We start from the raw sequence: 11,402 nt of genomic DNA on the forward strand, positions 1-11,402 counted from the left end.
TTCTGCTCCGATCAGGTTTCTCAGACACACACTGCCTCCATCCCAGATGCACAGGAACATGTTCTGAGCTTCACCAATCTGTAACTAGGCTAAACTGCCTGTTCAGGAGCAATCAAATTAACGTGGACTCCGATGAATGGCAAACATCACCTCACGCCCATATGTCAAATGAACAAAAATACTGAAACAGGAGGTAAAATTTTTTAAAAATGTTAAAAGTTTAGAGTAATTCTTAGAAGCAGGAAAGTTCTGTATTCTGTGAACCAAAATATCTGCACTGATGCTGCTTTACCACCACTTTGCTAGAGTTACTGTAATTTTACCAGTCAAGAGGCAAACTGGATCCTTTGGGGTTTCTGTTAATAATCAGATGCAGACTGAAGAATTTTTAAACACAAATTCACTGACTCAAGGAAAGCAAACTGACTTTTCAAGACTGTGGTTTAGTATTACTTAGCACTAGTTTCAGAGCCTTTGCACACTAATTAAAATTTCCTAACAGTTCTTATCTAAGGTAAACTAGTTTTGTTTCACAAGCTACTAACACACAGCAGTTTAACTAGTACTCTGCTGTTTCAAAACTTAGTAGTGCTGCTCCTATAAATTAAAGAATAATTTTGCAAGCAGGTGTGAGAGAGACTTAACTTTTAGTAATGACTACTGCAAATAAACATTTTCTCTTCTAGCTGAAATAAACTTCCACTGATTTTCAGGCAATGCTGAGCTGTATTTTGGTACAGGGATTGGGGTTTTAATACATATGTAATGCTGGTTGGAATTACGACAAAGGGATTACAATTCTGCTGCTGGGAGGAAAAGGAGAAAAAAAAAAAAAAAAAAAAAAAAGGCTTAAATCTTTACTCTAGTTATCCAGCCTGGTTTACAGAATACAGTAAGAAATTCCCACATCAACACTTACAGAAACAAGACCAAACTTCTTTAAAACCGGCAATTTAAGAGTATGTGGAACTTTTGTGAACAGACACAAGACCTGACCACGTGGTGCACAGAGCCAAGTTTGCTGCCATTGGTTTTTAATTCTTTCCCTACCCCCAAGGGAAACTAATGGGACACCTCTTTAATTATTAGAGGATATTAAAAACTATATTACAGTATCAGTATGTGAATATAGGACAGATTTAGATGACAGCATTTCACAACTTGGTAAAATACAATCTCCCTAAAAAAATAAGTTATCAGAATACATCATCATTAAGCCTGGTCACCCAGGTCCCGTTTGCAACTCTGTCGCTGGTTTAAAGTGGGACTTTTAGCAAAATCGTTACAACTGTTTCCCCATTTGTAAGTTGGCAGCTACCAATACTTCTCTTCTCTTCCTCATACAACTGAGGACACAAAGAATCAAGTTAAGCCCTGGTGCAGAAGCAAATATCCAGTAAAGACAACTACATCATAGGTTAACTTCTGTTTGTAAAGTGCATGGTATCATCAGCATGTACCAAGAGGAAAAATGGAGTAAAAATGAGCCCTTTGAAAGAGATACAGAGTGAAAGCAGAATGTCTTGCACTAAGGTTATGTATTTAACAGTTTTACATGAAATATTTATATATAAAAACTTTGTTAAGTGCTTTTCTCCAATTTAAAAATCTAAAGAATTCAAAAATAAGGCATTCAATATTTGAAAAAGTACAGATTTACAAAATGTGTATATTCTGTCATGAAAACTCCACACCAACATTATACACTTGGGAAAAAAATACAAACAGGATATATTACAAATTTATGTAGCAATAACTTAGTTCATACCATGCAATAAAAAGTACGTTAATCGAGATACACAAGCTTTTAAGTTTCCTAAACTGGAGGGCTTAATTTTGTTTGCAAATGAGTTTTTATGCAAATTCTTAGAACTGTGGCACTTGAAATTTCTGGTAGCCTTTCTATTGAGAGTTAAATTGTACGTCATGATTATGAGGATGGAGAGTAACAAAGCAGCTGTTACGAATCATTCCAACTTTGTTCAACAATAGCTGAAACTCTTTTCTCATATTCACGTTTGTTCTCTTGATAAAGTTGTGCCGCCTGACTGTTTGCTGGACTGTTTGGATTAGGTTCATCAAGCAGAGACTGCAAAAAGGGGAAAACAAAACATGAGACAAACCAACACCTTTTAAATCATGGAAAAATCAACTTACAACTTACAAATACTGTGTTTCAGGAGACATACATGACTCAGAAGAGCCCAACTGAAAAAAACCAACAGTTAAACTCATGGTTAGGCACCCATAATTACACCACTGAACCTCAAATTATACACTGTGAAGCAGTAGCACTGCATACACTTTGAGGTTCTCAAACCTCACAGGTACACCGTCATTTGTACCAGTTAGCAGTATGATGGTAATTGATTATTTGGCAATTACACTACTATTGTCATTCAGGACCGAAGAGGGGCTTAAGATGCCTCCTACAGAACTTCACTATAGACAAATAAAAACAATCACACAGGAGAAAAGAAAATATGCATTTTTGCTGAGCCATGCCATTTTTACTTATTCCAAGTAAATTAGGTTTTAGCAGTACTGTCTCCCCGAGGACTTCAGTGGGCAAGGCTTCAGGATAAAGGTTAGTGTTTCAAACACTAGGCAAATTTCTACCATCTGATGTCCTGTCTTGACTAAAGAGTTAAAAAGGAATCCAAACCAGTAACTTTTCCTGCAAGAAATACCTAACAGCAGTTTTGTAGCTCAAAATTAGTCATTACATCAGACAACACCTTACTTAGCCTTTATTTGATCTGAAAAATTACTGCTTAGCTCACAAGTATTTGAAGTCCCCTTTGATACAGATACCTGGTTAGCCCCATCACCGAGCTGTGTATTCTGGAAGAGAGACTAACAACAACAGAATTATTTGCTAAAAGAGATGTGAAGTTACCTGAATTGAAGTTAAAATAGATGAAACATCATATGTTGGACTCCAGCGATTCTGAAGAATATCTAAACATATGCTACCATCCGCATAAACTGCAAATACAACAGATATTTGGAAACAATCAGATTTATTTTATAGTTTGTTCATTACATACTGTTCAAGGCAGATTTACCATTCCAATTCAGTCTATGCTTAAATTAATGCTTTAGGGAAGAAGACAGCAGTTATGCTTCACAATCTTCTGTCGTATGGCACCTTGTATTTTGAAGATGTATTACTGGAAGTAACAACACTTAAGAGGAAAAGGAGGAAGGTCTAATGATGATGGCATTAGCACAGGAACTGGTAGACTTGATTCTTGCTTCTCTTGTGTGACTGGCCCCTATGCACACAGTGGAGAGCATGCTCCCAGAGAGCAGCGAGACATTTACTGCGGGAGCAGAATCCACTGCGCCAGCTGAGGATCTCACAGCTATCACGCACTCCACAGCAGGAGTTCTTGCCCTCTTTTCACATACTCTGTGCTCACTATGAGACACACCAAGACAGGTAAGAAAAAATACTGGAAAGTGTGCTTGAAACACTGCTTCTGTCTGGATACCTACCAGTTGTCTTAATATAGCCTGTGTGAAACAAACTCACCACTCAAACTCCGAAACCCTTGTCTTCAGGCTTGTTTGTGCCAATAAACCCCAACAGATTACTAGCAGAGGCACACTGCCCTGCACATTATGTAACATATTGCTACAGAGGGGCTTGGAAAAGCAAAAGGCATGGTTTGTGTTTTCTGCATGCAAGAATAACTGAATAAAACCTATCAAGTGCTGGAGCAGGAACCGCAGCACTTTCTCATCACTGAGCTGGGGTCAGCCCTCCTCGCACTTCCCTACGGCTGTGCATTCTCACCTTCTTCCTTGTGCTAGCACAGGCTGGTACAGGGAACCAAATGAAGGCATGGACTTGGCTGAAATCTCATCTGACAGAAATAAATAACATCTGGCTTGATCACTTCCCTGCTCCGATTCACAATGTGGCTGCGCATACACAATTGCTGTTAAATGGAAGAGGGCAGGAATCTGCAACCAGAATTGCCTCTTTAAGCCAACCTAAGTGCAGCTGCTGCTGAAAATGCTCACAGGCTTTGCTACCGAGGCTATCTATTGATTAGAAAGAGACAGATAGCTGCTTCCTAATAGCATCATAATTCTTAATTTTTCATCAAGCAGTTGCTGTCCCAGACATCTACTTAGGAGGCAGCAATGAAGAGAGATTGAGAGCTGTTAAGCATTTTGGAGCTTCACAGAACACATGACCACACCACAGTATCTAACGGGTGTTATGGCTAAATCAAAATGATTTACTCACCATTTGGATGGAACATTTTTGATAAAAACCTAACAGTTGGAGGCTTATTTGGATATTCTTCGGAAAATTCTATTACTAGTTTAAAAGTACCTGTCCAAACAAAAACAAATACAATCAGATTAACTGACAACAAAAGAACACCTCCAGAAATATATACAACATAGGTTAACCTATGTGCTTCGTGATCAGTATTTCTTCTCACCATTGTATAAGCTAACAACACTGAGTCTGGTTTCTTTTCATATATTTCAAGCGGTAATGGAACTACTACTTAGTGACAGTAATAAACCCAACAGCAACAGCTAGGTAGAAGCTCGGAGACTCACTGTGTACATGGCAAGGACAGCTAGATCCAGCACCAATTGTCCCACTGCCCTCCCCCTTTTCTGTGACCCAACACGATGGTTGGTGACTTTAAGGTGTTTCATTAATTTGGCACTGCGGTGCCAGCAAAGAAACACTGGAATTTCATAATCAGCAATCTCAGTCTTTGGAGTTCATGACTGATTCACTGAAAACCTTTATTATGGATCAGTGAATAATTTACTGTAACTCCTCCAACCCAACACAGAGGAAAACCCCATCTGCTGCCAATTACTGCAATAATACTATAATTATTAAACTCATTATTCCTCATATGCCTAAGGGAGGTTCATTACACACTAACTTTCATGTTTATGTACAAATTCGGTATTGCCTCCCCCTCACTGAGTTCTATATTCAGAACAAGTCAAGATTTTTCACCTGTTCTTCATTAGGAGAATGGAGATGAATCAAACATGCCACACAGATGAAACCAGCAAAGCACACTGTCTTGCTGAGCTTAGCTATGGAGATGTGAGAACACATCTGGCACCGTTAGACCAACTTCCCCCATTAAAAGCTCTAGTGTATATGTATAAACAAGTCTTGATATAAGCATTGCTTTGCAGCTTTCTAACCAACCACCAACCACTATGACAAGACACTGCGTACATCAATAGACGTATTTTTACAGCCAACAAGACCTTACTCCTTCACTTGCTTGCTTGGTTTGTTCCAAATTATATACAGATAACATCTATTATTTTTTCAAAACAGAACGATGTTAATACTGGCAACATTTGTAAGAGTGACAGAGAATATAAAAGTTAGCGGCTTACCATCCTCAAAAGGCGTCCCTTCTGGCCTGAAAGGTTTTAAAAATAAACTCCAGTTAAAAACGATCACTACCTACTTCTAAACAAGCACAATACATTTAGATCTTCTTCCTCATCCTCCCCAAGACACAAGCAGAGGCGATAATTTAAATATTTAGGCAAGTATCCAGAGGCAACCTCCGAGAGCTTTGTTGTGCCTAGGACACTTTCCCATAGTCAATCTGCTAGTCAAGATACCTACTTTATCATCATCTCAAATGATACATACACCATTATGCGACTAGATTAGAATTAACGAGCAAATTACTAGCAAGCATACTTCAATTTTACGAAAGGATACAAAGCCAGTTCCTGTTCTGTAGGACTTCTAATGTTAACTTCCTAGACAGAACCTGTACCTCGTTCCACTGGGAATCAGTCCAATCACCGCTAATACATCTGGATTTAATGGCCAAGAACATGCGGCTCTTAGGTACTTTAGAGAGGAAACCTGTTTTTTCGTAACTCCTACACAGCCTAACCTATTTATTCAGCCATTAAGCAAGCTTTATTCAACAAAAAAGATGAACAAATGTTATTTTTTTATTTCCTATGCATTCTACATTACCCCTGAAAACACTGCAACAGCACACTTGGTCATGTTTCTAAGTTTGCTGACTTTACGTACACAAAAGAAGAGAATAACTGTAAAAACAAAACCCAGGTTTATTTAGTCCTTTGATACAGGATTTTATAGTCATCACAAATGCTTACCCAAATATAACTGCATTCCATTGCATTATGTTGTTCTCAGATGGTGCACCACTGACACCCACAGGAGGGTCTTCTTGCAATCTAAGAATTACAAACATAGAACGACAAGCCTTACATAATTATACTTGCAGGTGAAAGTATTCAATTTAACAGTAATATCCAGATTTTGTAAATATTTTATCACTCTAAATCAGAGAATACACAAAGCATTACACACATTATCAATACTCCAAAAGACAAACCTACAAGACAACACACACCAAGATTTTCTCATGTATTATACCAACACACTACAATGGCCCAACAGGTTACATTAAGTGTGCAGGGAGCAAAGCATTAAGGGCAAGAATACTTTGAAGCACCATGTACAGCTGAGATTTACGGTACTATGTAGCGAACTATGAAAGAGCAACTGCTGCTGGCTGCCACCAATGAAGACAAGAACAAACTGCAGCCACAAACAGGAGCCAAAAACCAGCCAGTGAGACTTACACAGCACACTTGCTGGGACTAAGCACGAGTGACCGTCAGTGCAGCTTTTCGTGCATTCTCAGATCTGTGTGCATGATGTAGCTAAATTTGGTATAAGCCTATTTTGACTGGCAAGCTGATTGCTTAAAAGGGAACAAGGGGAAAATCTGTATAGTGCTTCTTCTTACCAGTTCAACAAATGTGTTTATCTCTGAAGTAATCATGGAAGCATTTTTAATTCTTTTTAGTTACTTAATCCTTAGACTAGGCAAAGGCACACTCACTGAAAACCACATTAACTTGGGCCACACAGAAATATGTATCGCAACCGGAGAACAGGATCCAGTTACTTTCCTTCTGCCCATGGTTCTGTACACCAGTGTTTCTGCTGAAGATCACATAAGACCCTGAACAATGGTCAGCAAGCCCTCATCACCTGATGAGCATTTTCCTGATCAAACCTCTTCAGTGGCAGCTCCTACCCACCTCACCTACTTGGCCTCTCGAGTTATGCAAGAATAAAGAACCTGCCCCCAGTGACTGCCCTTGCTTCAAAAGCAATTCTTCAGTGTCAACATGAGGCTTGATCACAGTACGCTTACGAATGAGTCGCTACCAAAAGCCCTGCAGACCAAGGGACAAATTCTAACTGAACATCAGCGTGTACATGGAGGTTTGTTCAGAGCTGACACTGGTATACAGCCAGTAAACTCTCCTGCATTTGCACTGCCCAAGTCTGTGATAAACCTGCATGCATACGTGGATGCTGAGCAATGGCACTGCCCTACAGAGGCAGCCCAGGAGCAGGGCTTGCTGTTTACAGCTCAGATCCCTTCTGAACTCTGTGTTTACATCCTCGCTCTCCAAGCACACGCAGTTCAGACAGCTTAGTATCAACAGCATAAACCACCTACTATTTTGGTCAGGGAGAACAGGAACATGACTTCTTCCTACATGACAGCCAGGCTGCAGGCCAACAATAATGCCTAAGCATTCAGCCTGACAAGCGCATCTGAGAGATGGCTTTGGTTTTTAGATCAATTTAAAAGCTCACGTGCACCCTACTGTCAAAGGGTCTAACTACAGAAAGGTTGTGGCAAGGACTGGAAATTAGACTGATCCAAAAAATGCCTGGAAGTCTTAAACAGCTTGGGAAAATGCAGCATTTGTAACCCCTTTTTAAGAGGAAAAAAACCCCAAAACAAACTAACCAAAATGAAACAAAAAAAAACCCAAACAAACTAATTTTTTCTATTGGTTTAGTCAAACAAATTCAAGGAGATACAAAATCTGTTGAACTATTCTCTTTGCAATTGCTCTTGACAATCACAGCACGCAAAAGAAGTTTATATTTAACAAAGTGAATCACAGCTCACAGCACACAGTCTGCTGAGGTAGAAGTAACATAAGGCTAAACAAATATATAACAGTGGGAAAGAGAAGAATAAAAAGAACTGACATGAAGAAGTTACGTAAGTTTGGGGGTATCAAAGTTGTTGCATATTTGATACATACATTTGATTACTTTGTGTTTACTTGGTTATACTTTTCCACAGCTTTAAAATCTTTACTCCACCTTAAATTTCAAAATTATTAAACCAGTTATTCTAAGATTATAAAATCATAAAACCCACATCTGACTGCAGTCTTGAAATATTACTTAGTCCCTCACCCTGAAAAAAAATCACTGGTTCACGTCATCTGTGTAACTGGATACAATAAAAAGGACTGAATATCCTGTTTTGATTTGAACAGCAATCAAGCAACACCCGCTTAGCTAACACCAACACCCGAGTACAAGAGAAGCAGGCTCCACATCTCAAACACACGCAACTGTTTGTAGATCCACAGATCAGCCTCTTACCACTGTAGTTTTACATGCAGTCATGTAAAGCAACTACAATACATGTCAACTGTTTCCTGATGTATTTTCAGGTACTGGTATAACATAGCTATGCTAAAAAAAAAGAGATGCTATCAAAGCTGACTCACTTCCAACAACTTACGAGCGACTACAGTCCAGTGAAACAATATGACATATTCTAAAGCTAACAGAAGATCCCCCCACCTTCTTCCACACTCTCTTGAATGCGTCTACACGTCAGACTGGAAATAAATTATTCTAGAGCCTGTGGTTCAGCCATTAATGTTTAAAAGAGCGCAACTAATAACTGCTTCTTTAGCAGTTTGTATGTATTATACAGAAGATGCCTCATGACTGAAAGCTTTAGACAGAATAGCATGTGCATAAAAACATTAAAGGGCGTTTTGTTTATTGCATACAGACAAATTAAGCGTTCGCTAATTCTTTGGGCTTCATTTTTTGAACGTCTATCCCGAATACTCATTTTCGGAGACACCGTCGACCCAACAAGCCTCCAACACACCTACATTCTGCCTGCTCGCTTCAGCAGACTGGGCCAAACCCCTTCGGTGTGCCAGAGCTCGGCTGAGGCGGGGGGCGCAGGAAGCAGGGCACAAACAGCCAGCCCCAATCCGCTCCGCACCGGCGGGCACCCCAGGGCAAGGGCACCGAAGCACCGGCCCCCAGCCCGGCCTGCCCCGCGACCCGGGCCCTCCCCAGCAGCGGCAGCTGCCCCTGCCTCAAGGCACCGCTTCAACTTCTATCCTCAGACGCCCCCAGCCGTCGGCGCAGGGGCGAGGCGGGCGGCCGGTGCCGCGGCGCCCGGCACAAACAAAGCCGGCCCTGCCCGGCGGGACCCCGCCGCTCACCCCGGCAGCCGCAGGGCTCTTCCCTCCCCCGCTGCCCCGAAGGGAAGGGCGAAGCCGCCGGCTCGGAGTGCGCCCCTGCCCGCGGCACCCCCCGGGGGAGGGGGCTCCGTGCCAGCCCCCGTCCCTCAGCACAAAGGGACGCCCCGGGAATCGCCGCCCCCGCCACAGCTGCCCACGGCCCCCCCTCGCCCAGGGCTGGCCCGGCCCGTGCGAGCCCGAGCCGCGGTTCCACAAACTGCCGGGTCAGGCCCGCGGCCGGGCAGCTCTGCCCGGCCAGCCGCCGCGGTGCCTCCTCCGCTGCCAGCCAGCCCGTGTCGCGTAGGGGCCCGGTGCCCGCAGGCCCTGTACCGGCGGGGGCCTCGCTCACCTCTTGAAGTCGCGCATCAGCCTGCGCCGCGCCGGAGTGGACATGATCGCCGCGGGGGGTGGAAAAAAAAAAAAAAAAAAAAAAAAAAAAAAAAAGTCCGCGGCCGCGGCGCCGCCACCTCCCTCCGCGCCTGCACAAACAACCCGCAATGGCGTCTCCCTCCGCGGGGGGCGGGCCGCGCCGCTGGGCCGGCCGACGTCGCGGGCGGCAAGGGGGGAACGAGGGGACGGCCCGGCCCGGCCCGACCCAGCCCGGCGCGGGGGTGGGCGCCTGCGCGCAGCTCCGCTTCCGCGGAGCCCCCCACCGGCGCACCGCGTTGCCTCCGCGCTTAAAGGCGTTTTGGGGGAGCCAGCGGGATCGGCCACCGCAGTGCCCGGCTCCGCCGGTCTGTCACCAGAACTGCCTCACCCCCCGTGGAAAACAGATTTAATATTTTTTTTAATTACCGTTTGGGGCTTAAAGCAAGCAGATTTTAGCGACGGAGAAGCAGCAAGCTCAGCTTTTAATTTGGAGCTGCTGAAGAACCGTGAACCGGCTCAAGGAGCAGGGAGGGTGCCTGCAGCGCGGAGCATCCCAGGCCAGGGGTCTGAGGGCTGGCACGGCCTTGCGGACAAATGAGCACATGGATGTTGCCAGAAATCATTTTAGGAAAAACATTCGTACCCACTGGCTTCTGCTCTGCGGGAGGGTAGCAGGGAACCAGGGAAGCGGTTTGCTTTTCTAATGCCATTACTCCAACGGGCTAGAGCAGACCTCTTTGAAGTCATGACCTAATTCTTACATGGCGCCTCAGAAGTCAGCCCCGGAGCTTGGGTTTGTGTGGTGACATGTGCCCCCTTGCTTTTCTTTCACATGATTTTAAGGTGGTCAGAACACCCTGAGACTCATAATGAAGGGACAGATATAAACATCTTCATCCTCTGCCCATTTCTTTTGCCTCCGGCTACCCATGTGCTTGACAAGCATCGATCCTGGTTTAATTAGCACAAAGCTCCTAACTGCTTTTTTGCCAAAGTTGGTGCCAAGCATGTGCTGTGGCTGCTCCGCTGACATGGATTATTTTAGAAGTGACTGACCTGAGCACTGCTCGGAATCAGTACCCCACACGGGTCAGGATTTTACTCCACAAGGACTTACACTCTGCACACTTTTTAACCCAATGTCCCATCTCGGTGAAAATACTCAGACACTCAAAGCAAGATACAAGCATAGGAATCCACACAAAGCCTGATGCTGCAAGGGAGTGAGCTTTTCAAAGAGGCTTGGTAATAAGAAACTATCATTCCCCAGCCACTAAAACACTATTCCCTGCACTAGCGCAAAATGGATCCTGCCAAGCAATCCTCTTCTGGATTTTCCTCCTCCCCCCATCACACAGACGTTTTGATTTTACATTCCACTGCTGCTCCTCTAGCTTTATACAGTTTACATTTAGCCCCAGCTAATTTGTAAGGAAGAAAGCAGACTGCAAAAAAACAAGTGCAAGCTTGGACCTGTATAAATAATTAACATCGGTCTAGCACCATTACTTGTTCCACTCTTACCATGTGCTCTGCTGCAATGGCCCCAGCAGAGCAGCAAGAGCATCCACTACCCAAAGGCAGCTCTCCACCCCCTGAACCCCCGTCACTCTTAACGTACCCCACACTCAGAGCTCCACGCAGGGCAACAGTCATGG

At 43.6% G+C, this 11,402-nt stretch overlaps 1 protein-coding gene across 1 annotated transcript; it reads right to left on the reverse strand.

Annotated features, from left to right (window-relative positions):
- Nucleotides 1-1,519: 1,519 nt before the first annotated feature.
- On the reverse strand, nt 1,520-9,887 carry UBE2B (ubiquitin conjugating enzyme E2 B). Its single transcript, XM_080400502.1, has 6 exons — nt 9,725-9,887; nt 6,154-6,234; nt 5,404-5,429; nt 4,262-4,351; nt 2,900-2,988; nt 1,520-2,089 (listed from the first exon to the last, which is right to left on the reverse strand). Exons 1-6 carry the CDS (start codon nt 9,766-9,768, stop codon nt 1,961-1,963), a joined length of 459 nt encoding a protein of 152 aa, XP_080256628.1. The 5' UTR covers nt 9,769-9,887; the 3' UTR covers nt 1,520-1,960.
- Between the last annotated feature and the right edge of the window lie 1,515 nt (nt 9,888-11,402).

This window comes from Falco punctatus (genome assembly GCF_963210335.1).
Source record: "Falco punctatus genome assembly, chromosome: 8".
Taxonomy (NCBI): Eukaryota; Metazoa; Chordata; class Aves; order Falconiformes; family Falconidae; genus Falco; species Falco punctatus.